General features: G+C 40.7%; 1 protein-coding gene across 1 annotated transcript; it reads left to right on the forward strand.

Moving 5' to 3' along the window:
- Window positions 1-392: 392 nt before the first annotated feature.
- LOC128685449 (required for meiotic nuclear division protein 1 homolog) lies at window positions 393-9825 on the forward strand (the record flags this gene model as incomplete). The annotated part of the gene is given in 4 exon segments (XM_070082981.1): window positions 393-612; window positions 778-940; window positions 4695-4892; window positions 9384-9825. Coding segments are annotated over 4 exon segments (740 nt in total), but the record flags the coding sequence as incomplete, so codon positions are not given.
- Between the last annotated feature and the right edge of the window lie 11029 nt (window positions 9826-20854).

The raw sequence follows: 20854 nt of genomic DNA on the forward strand, positions 1-20854 counted from the left end.
TATACAGGCAGGCCCCACTTTACAGCGTGTTGCTAATACAGTGGTTTTCAGTTATACCCATTCTTTATTTATTCAGACTTCCGGAAATAAAGATATTTACCACTCACTAAAAGTTAAGGAGAAAAATATTTTAAGTAATGTGTGTATTGTATATGCATTTTTTTTATGTCTTGCTATATTGCTCACTTAATAGTACATGGTGTAAACATGTTACCACGCTTTTATATGCATTTGAAAGTGAAAAAAGGCTATGATTCACTTTACAGCAATTTTCACTTTACAGCAGTAGCCCCAGAACCCAATGTGCTGTAGAAGCAGGGCCCTCCTGTACAAACTCCCAATAATATTGTATGTCTAGTGGTATGTACGTAACTTTGTTTTATGCCTTACAGATGCCAATGATGTTTTGCATATGGTTGCCACTTACCAGCTAGAGACAGAGCACAGAGAAATTTACTTCTTCAGAGAGGGCTCTGTTGTTTTCTGGAATGTAGCAGAATTGGAAAGAGCAAATGTTCTTAGATATTTAAAATCATATGAGGAAGGCAAGTATGATGAGCAAGCGGTGGAGGAGGAAAGTGAAAGCCTCACCTATAGGTACAGCGAAGGACCGTAAGTGCAATTATTTTTATAATACTACACTTTGTTTTTTGTGTTATTTATTTCCTGTGTGTGATTAATGGGCTTTTCACATTAATATTGATTTGAGAAATAATTACTATAAAATGATAAATTATTTTTTATATATTAACTTACCAAACCATTTTTTCATTTCAGATCAAAGACAAAATTGGTTAATGACAAAATCTTCCTGAACCCAGAGGGTCAAACAGACTTGGAAAAGTATACCTTCAGTAATGCCATGACTTTGTCTGTGAAGCTAGGAATATGGGAAGCATCGCTTGATAGATATATAAATAACATAGAGTATGTTTCAGAGGTAAGACATCTTTATTGTTTTTTAAACACAGAGTAACTTGAGGGAAATTTATTTCTGTATGGATAGTGTTTATAATGCTAGGGAAATTTGTGAATGTTTACTTATTATATTAACTAATTAAACAAGAAAGATAGTAATTAACTCTTTGGGGGTTTCAGACGTACTAGTACGGCTTACGCGCAGGTTTTTTTTTTTGACGTACTAGTACGCGTAAATTCTAGCGCCGTCAAATCTCGCGGGAAAGGGCTGTTTGGCCTAGATGTGAGAGAATGGGTCTGTGTGGTCGGTGTGCGCGGTAGAAAAAAAATCTGGGACCTAGTGGTGCATTGTGGGAATGCCATCTTAGTACACAATGTCCACCATGCCTCGCGGTAAGAAGTTCCTCACTCCTCGGCAAATTGGGACACTTTTGTTCCCTAGTGACAGTTCTAATACAGATGGAAGTGCCAGTGAAGATGAGTTTCAATGTTTTGGTGAGGTTTTGACCGAAACTAATGACCATAATATCGGTAATAGTGAGGAAAACCCAGACGACCCTCAGCCTTCCACCTCTGGTGCTAGGCCGTCTTGTTCACGTTCAGTTGTACCAGAATCAAAGAGGAAACTCCTATTTTCTCAAATCCCAGACTCAGATGTGAGCATTTGTGATGATAGTGATAGTGAATATGAACTACAAGCTCTTGAAACTAGTTCCAGTAGTGATAGTGAAGTGCAATATTCCCCAGTGAAGCGTCAGTATATACGACGATATATGCGCTCTGGTAGTGTGCCATATGCTATTCCAAGGGGAAGGAGTACATCTTGGAGTACATCCCATGGCTGTACAACAGGAACAGACAGTGAAAATGACGATGATAGTGTTGCAATTGGGATGGAAAATATGCATGGTGGTGGTAGTGGTGGTGCCGGCCATGAGGCACCAGCAGTGGGCCATGCTGCCACCCACGCTGCCACCCATGCCGCTGCCTCAGCTGATCTACAAAAAAGGCCACCATCTCCCACCCACCCACCATGCCAGCCTCCACAACCACAACCACCTGTCATTGTCCAGTACCCACCAGCAGACCTCACTTGGGATTGGCAGGAAGCTGTCAATTTTGTTCCAAATCCCCACCAGTTTGATGACAGCCAAAGTGGAATACGGCCATCTTGTACACTTGGGAACAATGCCACTGAACTGGAATGTTTCGAGTTATTCTTTGAAGAACCCCTGATAGAAAGTATTGTCATGGAAAGCAACACATACTACGAGTACACCATGGCAGACACAATACTTTCACCAAAATCACGTCTACACCAGTGGAAGGAGGCAACTGTGGCTGAGATGTATCTTTTCTTTGCCACAATAATGCTTATGCCACATGTGTATAAGCACAAAGTGAAATCATACTGGTCAACAGACCGCCTGATTGCAACCCCAGGTTTCAGTGATATAATGCCAGTGAATCGATTTGTGCTAATGTTATGTATGCTTCGCTTCTCAGACAAAACCAGGCCTGACAGAAACGACAGTTTATATAAGATTAGGCATGTGTTTGTGTATCCGAAAGAGAAATTCAGTATGTATTTTTATCCCTTCAGGAAGCTTGTAATTGACGAGTCTTTGATTCTGTTCAAAGGAAGACTCTCTTTCAAGCAGTACATACCAAGCAAGAGGAAACGTTTTGGTATAAAGTTGTTTGTGCTTTGTGATTGTTACGGTGGTCTGGTATTGGATATTATTGTGTACACTGGAAGTTAATTTGTTACGGTGGTCTGGTATTGGATATTATTGTGTACACTGGAAGTTATACATTGCAAAATACCAGGAAGTTATTGGGCATCTCTGGTGATGTGGTTAGAACAATGATAGAATCATACCTTGGTAAGGGGCATATATTATATACTGATAACTGGTACACAAGCCCCTCACTCAGTGATTTTTTGCAAGTGAACATGACAGATGTGTGTGGCAAAGTGCATGCAAATCGGAAACATATGCCCAGGTTTGATGCTGGCACTCGTAGAGGTGAGGTGCAGGCGTTTGCTGCCATTAACATCATGGCATTTCAGTGGCATGACAAACGAGAAGTCACACTGTTGTCATCAGTTCACCCTAATGAAATGGCAGACACTGGCAGGCAGCATAGAGAGAGCAATGAACCCATTCTAAAACCTGCAGCTGTGATTGATTACACCTTCAATATGCACTCAGTGGACAAATGTGACATGCAGATTGGGTTTGCTGATTGTGTTCGTAAGAGTTATAAATGGTACATAAAACTCTTTTTCCATCTTCTGGACATTTCCATGCTCAATGCTTATAATATGTATAAGATGAGGACCAGAAACAAACCACAATACGGCAAATTCTGTTTGTCTGTCATCAGACAAATAGTATTCAAGTACCAAGGAAGAACACCTGCAATAGACCGCCCACCAAATTATCAACAACTACCTTCTCGTCTGAAGCATGGTGATCACTTCCTAGTAAAACTGCTTTCAAGAAAAATGCTCAGAAGAGGTGTTATGTCTGTGCACATACAAGGAAACGCCCACAACAACGCAGAGACACTCGTTTTATGTGTGAGGAATGTAAAATACCACTGTGCATGACACCATGTTTCAAAGATTTCCACAGGCTGCAGAACTTCTAGAAACATTCCCTGTGACTGTATATGTGTATATAAAATATAGAAAAATAGTAATAAACAACATTTCATATTGTTTGTTTGTGTAAATATTTTCTATAAACAAAACAATGACAACAGTGTTTATGCCCTTATTGTGTAGTATTGAAAAAGAAATAACTTACAAAATACTGATCATACTGGTCTCACAGGCCATAAAAGTTACTTGGAAAAAGAAAAATTAAAAAATAATAGAAAATAGTACATAAAACAGTAAATAAAAGAATACCGGGTGATGGCAGCCGGTGATGTTGCCACATGGTGCACCTTTTTTGTCAACTTCACGCCTCCATATCTCGGTAAGTATTGATGGTAAAAAATTTTTGTTTAGCCTATAATGTTTAGGAAAAAAAAGAACTATTTTTTCATAAGAAAAAATATTTTTTTTTTTTTTTGGTGGGGGGGGGTGAATTTGGCCGACCCTGAGAACAAGTCTCTGAGAGGACCTGTCGACCCTCAAAGGGTTAAACATAACAGTTGAGTTTATAATTAGATGGGTATGCTGTTGTATATATTCAGTGATTTTTTTTTTTTTGTCATATAAGATTATGATAAAATATTTAATTTCCAAGATACATTGACATCACAAAGATTGTTGTGCATTAGTGTTTACTTACAGGGACAAGCCCACAGTTATGCAAAGCATTTCAGGCAGAGTAAAACAAGAACTTAAAAATTACTTGACATAAGTTAAACACATATGTAACAGCTGTGTTTAATATAATTAAGTTGTCTGAATAATATCTGTGTATGCTAAGTTTAATTTAACAAAGTTGTCTGAAGATAGGACTGTCAATTACAAGAAATATTTTGGATAATGAAACTCTGCCTGTTTAATACAGTGATGTTGATATGAAGGGACAGTAACACACAACAGCATTGACAATTTCAGCAATTAAATTTTTTGGGGGGAAATGAGTAATTTATGGCACATAATTTGCATAACTCCTTTCCTTCCATTTTATTATTGACTAGAAAATACACACAAACATTTGTGACCTGGAATAAAATGTTGACATATACAGTAATTCATGTAGATTTTATTTTTGTGACACGTTCACTAAAATAAATGAAATTGCCATCAGGAGCTGAGCAAACATGGGCGTGTGGTGCTGAGCCAGACACAGGTGTTACAGCGTATGGGACAACTCTTTGCCCTCCGCCACCTCATTAATCTGAGCTCAGATCTACTGGATGTGCCAGACTTTTACTGGGAATATGAAGAACTGGAACAACTTTATAAAAAAGTTTCAAATTACCTCAGTATCTCTAAGCGAACTTCTGTGAGTTTTCTTGAAATTATGATACAATATTTTGAGTTTTTATCCATAACTGCTCTCATAGGTCAGACTGCAAGTTCCCTAGCTTAACCCTTTTAGCCCTGAATTATGAAAGGCATATTGGTTTGTTCTCATTTGTTGATATGTTGTGTGAGGCAGAGAGCTGCCAAAGTTACCAGATTCACAATCAAGTAGATTTTTAGAAGTAGTGAAGGTCCCTCCAGTTTTCTATGGCCTCCAACTGTTACCAGTACATTGCTATGGTTATAGAAAAGAGCTGGGAACCTGATATCCCATCAGAGCTAAAAGGGTTAATAGTGCCCCATACCACACACAGCCCACCCTTACAAATGGCATTTTGGAGCCAATTAAAGTTTTACTTTTACTCACCTATGTACTTCCACATCATAACTGAAACAATCACTTTGAACCTTTTATCCATTGTTGGCAGGAATATAACTGAATCATTGTTTTCACAAAAAGCATTTTCGAATATAAATATATCTTCGTATTATACAAATTTTGATTCATTTATAATTAATATTCTACTGTACAACTATGAAATCATTACTATCCTATTGTACAGCTATGATATACTCCTTAGTGTTAAGTAGACTGTAAGCCAATAATGTTAACTTGGCCCATAATGCTTAGGCATAATAGAGGCTCTCTTTGCATTGCAACCCACTATTGTAAATACAAAATCTCAGTGTACTGTTTGCAAAGACATAAAATAAATAAATAAATAAATAAATAAATACAAATATTAAACCAGTGCAAAAATGTGAAACATAACCATCCATCATGTTGTTTTCTATATAAACAGGCGCTAACTGTTGCCTCATTGCAGTTTCTCTCCAGCACGCAGTCAACCATGTTTCCAATTGGGCCACTGCTCATGGGTTTAAAATTTCTAGTACTAAAACAAGCCAAATTACTTTCACTAGACGTTCTATCATCCCTGATAATCCATTGTACCTGTATGGCTTGCGTATCCCAGAACATGATACTTTCAGGTTTCTCAGCCTTCTGTTTGACCGTCACTTATCCTGGAAACCTCACATTACCTCCTTGAAGGCAATTTGTCATAGCCGGCTGAACCTCCTTAACCCTTAAACAGTCCAAACATAGATCTACGTTTGTACACATAGTGCTCCAACCTTGATTTTCTCCATACGAAGGAATGTAAAAAAAAACATAGATCTACGTTCGGAATGCTACACAAGCAAACGTAGATCTACGTTTGGACAGTTTAAGGGTTAAAACCCTCACACATCTTTCATGGGAGGGAGGGCGCTGATCATCGGACTCTCCTTCGACTGCATTCCGCCCTAATTTTATTGAAACTAGATTATGGCGACCAGATATATTCAGCAACCTCTCTTGCAACTCTTTCTAACCTTGTTCTCATCCATCACCAGGGATTATGTTCATGCCTAGGTGCTTTTCACTCTTCACCTGTTGAGAGCCTTTATGCAAAGGTGAAATTCCATCCTTGAACGATTGCTGTGATGCTCATTACCTCCACTGTTTTGTTCGCTTTCATGACCTCTGCAATCCTTCCATATACAGTGGACCCCCAAGTTTCAAGATTAATCCATTCCAGAGAATCTGCTGAAAGTCAAAATTCACGAATGTCGAAACCATTTTCGCCATAAGAAATAATGTAAATCAAATTAATCCGTTCCAGACACCCAAAAGTATTAACAAAAATTATTTTTTTTGTAGACTGAATATAGATTTACATGCAGAAAAGAATGAGAAATCAAGTATAAAACAATAATAACATCACACTTTCCTTTATTGAAGACTCCTGTTGGTGTACGGAAGACGGGAGGAGGGGAGAGGGTTAGGGTGATGCTCTTCCACAAATGTTTGCACCTCATTCCACTTTTCACAAATGTCCTTAATCTTTGAAGAAGGCACCTTCTTCCCTCTCTCTTCCTCCTCTGGAGCAATTTCCTCAGCTGGCGCACATAAGAACATAAAGCAGGAACACTACAGCAGACCTGTTGGCCCATACTAGGCAGGTTCTTCACAAACCATCCCACAAACATAATATTTGCCCAACCCAATTTTCAGTGCTCCCCAAGTAATAAGCTTTGACAATTCTATTCACTCATGCGCAAGTCCCACTCAAGTCAGATTGTGTGTGTGGGGAAGTACCCTGGCTGGTGTGTGTGGATAAGTACCCTGGCTGGTTTGTGTGGGGAAGTACCCTGGCTGGTGTGTGTGGATAAGTGCCCTGGCTGGTTTGTGTGGGGAAGTACCCTGGCTGGTGTGTGTGGATAAGTACCCTGGCTGGTTTGTGTGGGGAAGTACCCTGGCTGGTGTATATAAGAACATAAGAAAGCAGGAACACTGCAGCAGACCTGTTGGCCCATACTAGGCAGGTCCTTCACAAACCATCCCACTAACAGAATACGTATTTGCCCAACCCAATTTTCAGTGCTCCCCAAGCAATAAGCTTTGATAATTCTATTCATTCATGTGCAAGCCCCACTCAAATCAAATCGTGTGTGTGTGGGGAAGTACCCTGGCTGGTGTATTCTTTCTTGAATTCTATTGTGTTTCTCACCTTTACCATAAGGCTGGCACTAGGAGCTTTCTTCTGGCCCATGGTGGGTTATTTAGCCGTTGCAAGCACAAAAAAGAATGGAATATTATGAAATGTATCTTGTGAATGAGTGGGGTGATGGTCACTCGCCCAGAAACAATGGCACACTGACTCTGAATGGTGTGTGGGGCGCCTTTGTGTGCACACAGACGCTGGGAGGCCACTCAGACACGTTCTGTACGATTGACGAATAATGAGGCAAATCACGTAACGTGAGGCTATATTTTGACAAAAAAAAGTTGTCGAAAGTCGAAATCACGAAGTGCGAGGCTCTCGAAACTTGGGGTCCACTGTATAGGATAGAAACAGATGTTAGTAGAAGTTCATTGTTTGTTTGTCACCCTTCTTTACTCGGTCCCTTTTCTCTTCGTCTATATTCACTTTTGTCTTCTCTTCACTTGCCACTTTTATATGTTCGTGTATCATCTAACTTTTCACTTTTCCCTTGGGAGGTTCCGACAGTTCGTGTCTGTTCTTCCCCATTGCCATGCTCGTAAGCCCAAATACCTACAGTTGCTTCTCGCTCTCTTTTTCTTCAGCACTTCCAGTCTCATTCTCATGCCATTGTCGTGTACACCAGTGGTTCTGAATCTTCTGACGGTGTCAGATTTGCAGCAGTGTTTCCGAAAAGCGTCGAGCGAGGACATTTATTAGACTCGGCTAGCATTTGTACAGCTGAATTGTATGCAATTCTTGTAGCACTTACCTGTATTGCATCTATGCCTGTGTCACCATTTGTGGTAGTTTAAGACTCCCTTAGTGCTTTGCAGGCTATAAAAATATTTGATTCTTCCCCTGGTTCTTCGTATACCACTTTGACATACAGGGCAATGAACAGGCAGACACTGCTGCATGGTCAGCAGTACATGACCTCCCAGTTTCATATAGTGGTCGTCCATTCACAGACTATGTTGCTGTAATTTCTAACCACCTTCGCAACCATTGGCAACAACGTTGATCTGATGTGATACATAACAAATTATATTCTATTACACCAAGTACATGTATAGGTTTCTGGCCATCTTCCTGTCATCAGTGCTGTGGTTGGGAGACTACTCTTTCCTGTCTTTTCATCGGACACACTCGTCTTACTCATGAGTATCTCATGGAGAGGCACCCTGTTCCACTTTGTGAGAATTGTCAGGTTCCAGTTTCTGTTAGCCATATTCTGTTGGACTATCAAATCTATCAGTGAGTGTGCAGAATTTACCTCCGACATCGCCGCCATTCTAATGCCCTTACTTTATCTTCCCTCCTTGCTGACGGACTCAACTTTGACACAGACTGTCTCATTGGCTTTTTGACAACTGATTTACTGCAAAAACTTTGATGATATTCCTCTAGCACTTCTCACAGCCCTTTCTACCTCTCCCTCTTGCTACCTTATACCCCTGCACTATACCCTGCCCTGCTGCACTGTATGACCCTTGTAGGTTTAGTGCTTCTTTTTTTATTATAATAATCTATACAAACAGCTAAGTTAATGTTACTTGTTATAAACTGGAGATCCTCTGTACAATGATTACCACTATTTTCTCAGTGAAAATACAATATAGTAATTTTGAAATGTCACCAAGTGCCACATATTCTTTTTTGGATCTTATAGACAGTTATTAAAATATATGCTGGTATGTATGAAATAATTTATACTGTAATTAAGGTATATATTGTATTATATTTATAATTAGGTAATCCAGAAATAAAAATAAAAATTTTGGTTATAATATATAAAAAAATCAAGCATCACTTAACTTTTACTAATTTTGCCTTAATAATATTAAAACTTCCCTAATATTAAATATTTGACTACTTTTAATTAATATTACAACCTGAGTTGGTTGATGAGCATACCCTAATCTTGTTGCATTCTGCTGCAGGTAATGAATGTCAAGCTGAACCACTGTATAGAATTGATGGAGTTGCTTAAAAGTCACCTGAGTGAGCAGCACGCCTCCCGATTGGAGTGGATCATCATAATTCTTATTATGGTTGAAGTTGGCTTTGAGCTCCTACACTTCCTGGAGCGCCTTTACTGATCCATCCTACCAAAGGGCAGTCGTCACATCTTAAGGTGTATTATAATCAAATGTGATCAAAACATTGGTTAGGTCTACATTACCACAGCCTGTGGGCATTAGTTACTCCAAAAGAAGAGAATTATTCCTCAAAAATAAGATGATCTGTTATCTGTCTGGCAAGCAGTAATGCTTTATAACTAACTTTTCATTCTTCTAAATGGATGTGGAAGATACTGTGTCTCATGTCTGGGTTTTAAGACCATAATTAATACAACTTAAATTTATTAAACTTCATTTTTTTTATGTGGTTTTATTTCTTGAATCTCATTTATCCTTAAAATGGTGACCTCTCCCAAAATCTTACTCAAACATTTTAAATACAAGTGTTACTGTTAATGGAGTGAGGAAGTGTAGGGTCATCCTCCCTCCATTGCCACATGTTTGTGCATCAGACACACTTGACAATATGATTATCTCATGGATGGGTGCCTGGAGCTACTCTAAAAATTGTCAGGCCATCCTGACAGTAGCATCTCTTCATCAATTGGTACATTTATCATAAATCACATTGACTTTGTCTCAGAAATAAAGATGATTATTAATATATTATCAAACTTGCAGGAAGGCTTGAGCACTAGAGATAGTAAAGATCAGGCATCTTTCTCAATGGATCCTGACTATTATTATTATTATTATTATTATTATTATTATTATTATTATTATTATGGCAATCTTGCTTCTTAGAACCCTTTTGAAAGGGTTCTAAGATGCAAGATTGCCACCCACTTAGCACCAAATAGTTGTTCAACCCAGGGCAGCATGGGTTGAGAGCAGGTCACTCCTGCCTGTCCCAACTATCAGACCACTATGACATGGTCTTGTATGCTCTGGAGGACAAACAAAATGCTTATGTACCATACACAGACTTTGCAAAAGCCTTTGACAAGTGGAATCATGGTGTAATAAAACACAATATGCGTGATAAAGAAAAAACAGGAAAAGATGGCAGATGGATTTATAACTTCCTAACAAACAGAACACAAAGAGTAATAGTAAACAGAGTAAAGTTAGAGGAGGCAACAGTGAAAAGCTGTGCCCCACAAGGCATAGTACTCGCTCCCATCGTATTCCTCATCCTCATATCTGACATACAGAGCTGTAAGCCATAGCTCCATGTCTTCCTTTGCAGATGACACCCGAATTGCCATGACAGTGACCTCCATCGAAGACACCGCAAGACTCCAAGTGGACATCAACTGAATCTTCAAATGGGGCACTCAAAACAATATGAAGTTCAATGAAGAGAAATTTCAACTACTCATATATGGAAAACTTGAGGAGATTAAAACTGTGCCAGGGTATACAACAGTTCTAACCATAAAGAGAGCAAAAAAGTAATGTGAAGGATTTGGGAGTGATAATGTCAGAGGATCTTGCCTTCAAGGACCCCAACAATGTATCTACTGCATCTGCTAGGAAAATGATAGGATGGATAATGAGAACCTTCAAAACTAGGGACATGATGATTCTCTTTAAATTGCTTGTTCTCTCTAGGCTGGAATACTACTACTGCACATTAACTGCCCCCTTCAAGGAAGGCAAAATTGCTGACCTGGAGAGTGTACAAAGAACTTTCATGGCACACTTAAGTACGATAAGTACTTACTGGGAACAGTTGAAGTCCCTTGATTTGTATTCCCTGGAATGCAGGTGAGAGAGATACATGTATACACTTGGAAATTCCTAAAAAGATTAGTACCAAACTTGCACACGAAAATCACTCCCTAAGAAAGCAAAAGACTCGGCAGGAGATGCAGCATTCCTCCACTGAAAAGCAGGGGTGCCACGAGTACACTGAGAGAAAACACATTAAATGTCAGGGGCCCAAAACTGTCTTTGAGAAGGCATTGGACAGGCACATAGTCAGTAGGTACCTGACCAGTTCGTACACCCCCAATAGACCCTTGCCTGTCTCTTGATTTAGGGAAGGAATTGGACAGGCACATAAGCCTGAATGTCACATAGGTACCTGACCAGTTTAGCGGATTATAATAATAATAATGTGGTTCGTACATCGGTTTACGTGCGGCCAACAGTAACAGCCTGGTTGATCAGGCCCTAATCCACCACAAGGCCTGGTCACAAACTGGCCAAGGGGACGTTGACCCCAAAAATCTCCCTCCAGGTATATACTCCAGGGGAATGCTAAACCCATAGGGATTATACAGCACCTGTGGGGGGGGAAGGCATTCAGCTCAGTGTAGGGAACCTGAACACAGATCCAGAGAGCAGCAGCAGCAGCAGTAGCAGCAGCAGTAGGAGCAGCAGCAGCAGCAGTAGCAGCAGCAGCAGGAGCAGTAGGAGCAGCAGCAGTAGCAGCAGCAGCAGGAGCAGCAGCAGCAGTAGGAGCAAATGCAGGAGCAGCATCAGTAGCAGCAGCAGCAGGAGCAGCAGTAGCAGCAGCAGTAGCAGCAGTAGCAGCAGTAGGAGCAGCAGCAGCAGGAGCAGCAGTAGCAGCAGCAGCAGCAGGAGCAGCAGCAGTAGGAGCAGCAGCAGCAGGAGCAGCAGCAGCAGGAACAGCAGCAGCAGCAGCAGCAGGAACAGCAGCAGCAGCAGGAACAGCAGGAGCAGCAGCAGCAGTAGGAGCAGCAGCAGCAGCAGCAGGAGCAGCAGCAGCAGTAGCAGCAGCAGCAGTAGCAGCAGCAGCAGCAGCAGCAGGAGCAGCAGCAGCAGGAGCAGCAGCAGCAGGAGCAGCAGCAGCAGCAGCAGCAGCAGCAGCAGCAGCAGCAGCAGGAGCAGCAGCAGCAGCAGCAGGAGGAGGAGGAGCAGCAGCAGCAGCAGCAGGAGCAGCAGCAGCAGCAGGAGGAGGAGGAGCAGCAGCAGGAGCAGCAGCAGCAGCAGCAGGAGGAGGAGGAGCAGCAGGAGCAGCAGGAGCAGCAGCAGCAGGAGGAGCAGGAGAGCAGGAGCAGCAGCAGCAGGAGCAGCAGCAGCAGGAGCAGCAGCAGCAGGAGCAGCAGCAGCAGGAGCAGCAGCAGCAGGAGCAGCAGCAGCAGCAGCAGGAGGAGGAGGAGGAGCAGCAGCAGCAGGAGCAGCAGCAGCAGCAGGAGGAGGAGCAGCAGCAGCAGCAGCAGGAACAGCAGCAGCAGGAGGAACAGCAGCAGCAGCAGCAGGAGGGAGGAGGAGGAGGAGGAGGGAGGAGGAGGAGGAGGATGGAGGAGGAGAAAGAAAACGGAGGAGGAATGAGGAGGGAGGAGGAGGAGGAGGAGGAAGGAGGAAGGAGGAGGGAGGGAGGAGAAGGAAGGAGGGAGGAGGAAGTAGGAGGGAGGAGGAGGAAGGAAGAGGGAGGAGGAAATAGGAGGGAGGAGGAGGAAGGAGGAGGACGACGACGACGACGAAGAAGAAGAAGAAGAAGAGGAGATTATTATTATTATTGTTAATATTATTATTGAAGAATTAAGACACTTATGCAACATATGGGAATCTTTTATTGAAGAAACGTTTCGCCACACAGTGGCTTCATCAGTCCAATACAAAGCAGGAAGGAATAAGGAGAGGAGGAGTTTGAGGTAATCAGTCCCTCAGCCTGGAGTCGATGTGTTCAGTCCATCAATCTTACAGAAAGTACAGCACAAGGCTGTAGCAGTGGCTTATTCCTGGAAGGCTGGTGCAGACGTCCAGGTGTCTCGCTCTACCGGAGTTAAGATAAGATAAGATTTCGTTCGGATTTTTAACCCCGGAGGATTAGCCACCCAGGATAACCCAAGAAAGTCAGTGCGTCATCGAGGACTGTCTAACTTATTTCCATTGGGGTCCTTAATCTTGTCCCCCAGGATGCGACCCACACCAGTCGACTAACACCCAGGTACCTATTTGCTGCTAGGTGAACAGGACAACAGGTGTAAGGAAACGTGTCGAAATGTTTCCACCCGCCGGGAATCGAACCCGGGTCCTCCGTGTGTGAAGCGGGAGCTTTAGCCACCAGGAGTGGGAACTACCTGACCTCACTGGGGGGAACAAAATTGTCTTTTTATAGAGTCCAACCCAGCCGTGACCAATTTTTTTCTTTTATTTTTTTAGTGGCAATAAGAAATCATTTTTTTTTAAATTGTATTCCTTACTGTACTGTGAATGTGGAAACTTGTGGTGCCCAACTCTGGCAATTACTGCTGACGCAAGTAACGTAAGATTACTTATCCTACCCTCACAATGCTCCTTTAGTTCACTTCATTTTATTTATTTATTTATTTATTTAGAAATTTAAGCATACAAACAGAGGTACAAAAAATACAGGAAAGAGCAGCATGCCAAAGCCACTTATATGCATAGCATTACGGGCTGGCTTAAAATTAACTTAAGATTAACTAAGCAATGATGAAATCAGTGATAAGACATTATTGTAAACAGATAACTATAAAATACATTGCATGCATTGCTGTTCATTCAGTAGAATGGAGTATTCTGTTAGGTAGTGTATTTAAAAAAATAACAAAGTTAGGTTTAACATTTGTGTGATATAATTGTGAGTAACATTTAGGATATACAATTTATATGGTTCAGTTATTCAGTATTTATTTGGTTTTGAGTGAGTAAGTGAACTTTGAGAAGAGACTTGAATTTATAAACAGGTAGTGTTTCTTTTATATTTACAGGTAATGAATTCCAGATTTTAGGGCCTTTTATGTGCATTGAGTTTTTGCATAGCGTGAGATGGACACGAGGAACATCAAAGAGTGATCTGTGCCTTGTATTATGGTCATGTGTTCTGTTGAGGTTGGCAAGGAGATGTTTGAGGGGAGGGTTAATATCAGAGTTAAGTGTTCTATGTATGTAATAAGTGCAATAATAAGTATGGATGTTTTGTATGGTGAGTAGGTTGAGTGTTTTGAATATTGGTGGAGTGTGCTGCCTGTAGTGAGAATTTGTTATCATTCTAACTGCAGCCTTTTGTTGGGTAATTAGTGGTCTGAGATGGTTAGTTGTTGTTGAGCCCCATGCACAAATTCCATAGGTGAGATAGGGGTAAATAAGAGAGTGATAAAGGGCCAGGAGGGCTGACTGTGGAACATAGTACCGTATCTTCGATAGTTTGCCTACAGTCTTGGAAATTTTCTTAGAAATTTGTTGTATATGTGTATGAAATTTAAGTCTATTATCGAGGTGGATTCCTAAGAATTTTCCCTCTGTTAGCTTTGTGATAGGTGATCCGTTTATCGTTATGTTAAGAGGTACATCTGTAGCTCTGCTACCAAACTGAATGAAGTAGGTTTTGTCAATGTTTAGTGTAAGTTTGTTAGTCCTCATCCAGGTAGATATTTTCTGTAATTCGGTGTTTACAGTATTGGCTAGCGTGACTGGGCTTGGGTGAGAGAAGACGTATTGAATTCAATTCAATTCAATTCAATTCAAAGTTTATTCTCTATAAGGATTACAATGCTGAGTTTACAGACATTTGGTTATTGTGTGGTTTACATGTAGTAAAATTGTGATTACAGAGTGTACCACTAGAACGCTTAGCATGGCTAGGCATTTCGGGCATACTTAGTTTTATTCTTAATTGTAAAATATTACAAATTATGAGGTAAGTTGGTATTATGGCTAAGTGACTAAATACTAGTTTGTGAGTTTAGCAATGTGAATGCTTTTGTTTTGGCACAGTACATAGTTTCAGTATTGGAGTATCACAGGATTCATTATTTTAAGATTGAGATTAATATTTCTGTTTATGGTCAAATAAGTGAGTGTAAGTGTGAACCACCAGGTGGTATTCGTGTAGTTAGTTGACGGGGTGTATCAGGGAGATAAGATGTTTTCTAATGGTAGTTTTGAAGGTGATGAATGTGTCTGCAGTTCTAGAGTTCTCAGGTAGGGTATTCCAGATTTTAGGGCCTTTGACATACATTGAATTTTTGTAAAGGTTTAGTCGGACACGGGGAATGTCGTAGAGATGTTTGTGTCTGGTGTTATGCCTGTGGGTTCTGTCACAACTATCAAGAAAGCGTTTTAGGTCAAGGTTGATATTAGAGTTTAAGGCCCTGTAGATGTAGATTGTACAGTAGTAAGTGTGGATGTACTGAACTGGGAGTAAGTTTAGGTTTATGAAGAGTGGGGGGGGTGTTGCCAGGGATGGGATTTAGTGATTATTCTTACTGCAGCTTTTTGTTGGGTTATTATTGGCTTTAGGTGTGTTGCTGCAGTTGATCCCCAAGCACAAATAGCATAGGTGAGGTATGGATAAATAAGTGAGTGGTATAGTGTGAGAAGGGCATTTTGCGGCACGTAGTATCGTATCTTGGAGAGGATCCCAACCGTTTTGGATACTTTTTTGGTTATATGCTGGATATGGATGCTGAAATTCAGGTTGTTGTCAAGGTATAAGCCTAGGAATTTTCCCCCATTATTTTTGGTAATTAGAGTGTTGTCAATCTTAATGTTAATTTGTGCATCTCCTGCTCTGCTACCAAACAATATAGTAGGTTTTGTCAGTGTTAAGCGTAAGTTTATTGGCTGTCATCCAAGTCGATATTTTAATCAGCTCCTCATTCACAATGGTGTTGAGGGTGGCAAGATTAGGGTGAGAGATGACATAAGTCGTGTCATCAGCAAAGAGAATGGGTTTCAGGTGTTGGGATACGTTTGGAAGGTCATTGATGTATATGAGGAAGAGCAGGGGACCAAGGACACTTCCCTGCGGAACTCCAGTATCAAGTGGCCGTGTTTCTGATGCTGTCTTTAATGGTGACGTACTGATACCTATTAGTAACGTAAGATTTGAAATAAGCAAGCGCATGGCCTCTTATACCGTAATGATCAAGTTTGTGGAGTAGGATGTCGTGGTCTACTGTGTCAAAAGCTTTTCTTAGGTCAATAAAAATTCCTAGTGGATATTCCTTATTTTCCAATGCTGTGTAAAGCAGATCTAGCATTTTTATGATTGCATCATTAGTGCTTTTATTTTTCCTGAATCCAAATTGGCAGGGGTTGAGTATGTTTTGAGCCATTATAAATGAATACAGTCTCCTGTGCACGAGTTTCTCAAAGATTTTGGATAGCAATGGTAAGTTAGATATTGGCCTATAGTTGTTTAAGTCTGTAGGGTCACCACCTTTATGTATTGGTGTAACCCTTGCCATCTTGAGTAGTTTCGGGAAGGTGCTAGTCTCTAGTGACTTGTTAAAAAGTAATGAAATAGCATGCGAAAGGACATGGGCTGCTTGCTTGTACAGTAATGGTGGGACATGAGACAGACTCCCCGAGTTATTTTTAAGTGACTTTATAATCTCAATGACTTCCGTGGGCTCAGTTGGTGCAAGATAGAAGGAATTAGGGAAATTCCCATCTAGGTAGTCCCTGGCATGGGCATTGGTATGTGGGATTTTACTGGCGAGATTAGATCCTATGTTTGAGAAGAAGTCGTTTATCTGTTAGCTGTGTCAGTGGGATGTAGTGGTGTTTCATTAGGTTTAGTTAGGGCAATATTCTTGGTTTTTCTCAGTTTGTGGGTCCCTAGAATCTGAGAGAGTGTTTTCCAGGTCTTTTTTATATCTCCTCTAGTGTCTGTGAATCTACTGGAGTAGTATAGTTGTTTGGCTTTCTTTATTACTTTGGTGAGAGCTGATGAATAGTGTTTAAGAGTATCTTTGTGTATTAAGCCCTGTCTCTATTGCTTTTCATATTGGTGTTTCTTGTCAATGGATTTCAGAATGGTGCTGGTTAGCCATGAGCAACCAAGCCGTTTGTTTGTGATCTGTTTTGTTTTTATAGGACAATGTTTGTTGTATAGTCTAAGTAATTTGTTAAGAAAGATGTCTGTCCAGTCCTCAATACCATTGGCCTTGGAGAATTCTGTAGGCCAATCAGCAGTCTCTAGGTCAGCTGTGAACTTCCTTACTGAGGCCTCGACATGGAGTCTAAATGAGACTTTGTTGTATTCAAGTGGTGGTTTACTAATGTTTGTCAGGAGGAAGGTAGGGTAGTGGTCTGTAGTGCTATCTGTGATTATCCCTGATTTAAGGGGGGCTAGTATATTGGTCCATATGTGGTCTATTATGGTTGCACTTGTCTCAGTGAGCCTGGTTGGTTTAGTTATTGTTGGTATGAGAAGTGTGTTGTTCATATTGTTGATGAAATCAGTTACAGGCTGATCATAAAGTGTGGGTTTGAGTAATTGCGAAGCATTTGGTAGGTCATTTATGTATAGGAGAAAGAGAAGAGGGCCAAGGACACTTCCCTGTGGGACACCAACTGTAATTGGTTGTGCGGAAGAGCTTGCCCCATTTGCGTACACATATTGGCTTCTGTTGCTGAGGTAAGACTTGTGGTAGTTGAGGGAGTGCCCTCTAATACCATAGTGTGACAATTTTACGTGGAGCAAGTCATGGTCAACTGTATCAAAAGCTTTACGTAAGTCAATGAAGATCCCCAGTGGGACTTCTTTTTTCTCTATTGCAGTGTATATATGTTCTAGCATGTGTATAATAGCATCATTAGTATTTTTATTAGGCCTGAATCCAAATTGGCAGGGGTTGAGAATGTTATGGGAGTTGAGGTAGGAGTGGATTCGTTTATGAATTAATTTTTCGAAGATTTTTGAGAGAGGGTGTAAATTGGATATTGGCCTATAGTTATTCAACTCTGTTTGGTCTCCTCCTTTATGGATCGGGGTGACCCTTGCTATTTTGAGAACTGTAGGGAAGGTGGAGGATTCAATGGATTTGTTAAAGAGTGTTGCAATGATTGGTGATAGTACTTGTGACGCTTTTTTGTATATAAAGGGTGGTAAGGTATTTAAATCTCCTGCCTTGTTTTTCAGTGCGTTGATAATAAGGGAGACTTCGTATGGGTTAGTCGGAGCTAGGAACAGTGTGTTCGGGTAGTTGCCAGTGAGGTAGTCATTTGGTGGGGTATCTGAGCTTGGGATATTATTGGCAAGGTTTTGACCTATAGTGGAGAAGAAATCATTGAGTCTGCTGTTTCTGTTGGTGGGAGTTGGGGTTCATCTGATTTTGCTAATTTTATTTCGCTATGTCGTGATATCTTTTTTGTTCCCAGAATTTCTGATAGGGTCTTCCAGGTCTTTTTTATATCACCTCGTAAGTTGGATAATCTGTTCTCATAATACAATTTTTTTGCCCTTCTTATCAGGCTGGTTAGGATTGACGAGTAACGTTTTGTTTGGTTTCTGGTTATGTGACCCATTCTGTACTGTTTTTCATATCGGTGTTTTGTATTTATGGATTTGAGAATGCTGGGTGTTAGCCAGGGACTGTTCAGTCTCTTAGCTGTCATCTGTTTAGTTTTTTTAGGGCAGTGCTTGTTATAAAGGTATTGGGTCTTTTTTAGAAAATTATTAAAACATTCGTCAATATCTGTATAGATTTCTAGCTCAGTGTGCCAGTCAATGTTTGTTACTGCTGTTGTGAAGTTATTAATGGCTGCCTCATTGTGAAGTCTGAAGGTGACTTTAGTAGTGTCTTGGGGTATTTTACCAAGAGTTGTTATGAGGAAAGTAGGGTAGTGGTCTGTGGTATTATCTGTAATTATGCCTGATTTTAAAGGGGATATGGTGTTGGTCCAGATGTGGTCAAGTAGGGAAACACTAGTCTCTGTAACTCTTGTAGGTTTTGTTACTGTTGGTAGCAACATGCAGTTACTCATTGTGTTTGTGAATTCAGTAACGTGTGGGTCCTGGTCTTGCAGGAGATTTATATTGAAGTCACCTGAGAGTAGTAAGTGATCTTTGTTCATGCGTGCATCAGTTATCACACTTCCTAGGCTTTGACTAAATTGGCTAATGTTTGATTGTGGAATTCTGTAGATGTTTATCACTGTGAGAGGTTTTTGTAGGTATTTGGATTTGAATTTAGCTATTATATATTCCCCATGTTCATCCCTTGTGCAAGTATTAGTGATACATTCTAGTTGGTCTGAGTAGTATATAGCAGTGCCACCCCCTTGTTGGTCTGGCCTACAGTTGTGTATGGCTTTGTAACCAGAAATGGCATAGACATCTGTAGTATCAGGCTTTAGCCAGGTTTCAGTTAGTGTAATAATGGACAAAATGGCATGCAAGGAATTTAGTAATGCTAGGAGGTCATCATAATGCTTGCTTAAAGATCTGATATTGTAGTTAAAGATAGTTATGTTGTTGTTGGCTCTGAGAAGTGCCTTTGATTGTTCTGCTGTGTAGTAATTACAGTAACTGTTTGAATCATTTAAGTCATTAAATAAGAGGTTGGTATCAGGATCAATGCTTGTAATCATAAGATTTGTAGTGAATCTATAGTTAGAATTAAGTAAAAAATAAAGTAAATATTCTAAAGCTAAAAAAAATAGCACCTGAATTATTTAACAAATGTAAAAAATAATGAGCTAAGGTAGTTTTTTAAAGCTAAAATAAAGGAGACAATATAAAAGGGGCTAAAATAATTTGTGGTGAACAAATAAAGTGATGATCAAATAATGGAGCTTGGGAATATGATAGTAGGCAGTACTTTAAAGGTAATTCTTTAAAGTTAGAATTATAATATAAAATTATAATATAAAAGGGACTAATATAAGTTGTGGTGAACAATAAAGTGGTAATCAAATAAATGAGCTTTGGAGTATAATGGCAAAATAGTGAACTTATTAACTTTAGCACCTGAGAATAGCACCTTGATTATTTTAACAATTGTGAATATATGATCTAAGGTAGTTATATAGAGCTAAAATAAAGGACAAAAAATATATAAGGGACTGTATAGATTTCTAGCTCAGTGTGCCAGTCAATGTTTGTTACTGCTGTTGTGAAGTTATTAATGGCTGCCTCATTGTGAAGTCTGAAGGTGACTTTAGTAGTGTCTTGGGGTATTTTACCAAGAGTTGTTATGAGGAAAGTAGGGTAGTGGTCTGTGGTATTCATTAGAAAGGTTGAGTTGCAGGACGAACGTTCTGGGTTTCTCCATGCACAAACTGGAACAGACTTAGTGATGTGGAGTCTATTCCAGTTTTAAATCTCTGAGTCTTCCAGGCAGCGGGACGCATGCCAGGCTAAGCCTTGGTGGCCCTCACAACCTCTGGAGTCCCAATGGGACGCATGCCAGGCTAAGCCTTGGTGGCCCTCACAACCTCTGGAGTCCCAATGGGACGCATGCCAGGCTAAGCCGTGGTGGCCCTCACAACCTCTGGAGTCCCAATGGGACGCATGCCAGGCTAAGCCTTGGTGGCCCTCACAACCTCTGGAGTCCCAATGGGACGCATGCCAGGCTAAGCCGTGGTGGCCCTCACAACCTCTGGAGTCCCAGTGGGACGCATGCCAGGCTAAGCCTTGGTGGCCCTCACCCTCACAGTGG

The sequence above is a fragment of the Cherax quadricarinatus genome, chromosome 8, assembly GCF_038502225.1.
Source record: "Cherax quadricarinatus isolate ZL_2023a chromosome 8, ASM3850222v1, whole genome shotgun sequence".
NCBI classification, from domain to species: Eukaryota; Metazoa; Arthropoda; class Malacostraca; order Decapoda; family Parastacidae; genus Cherax; species Cherax quadricarinatus.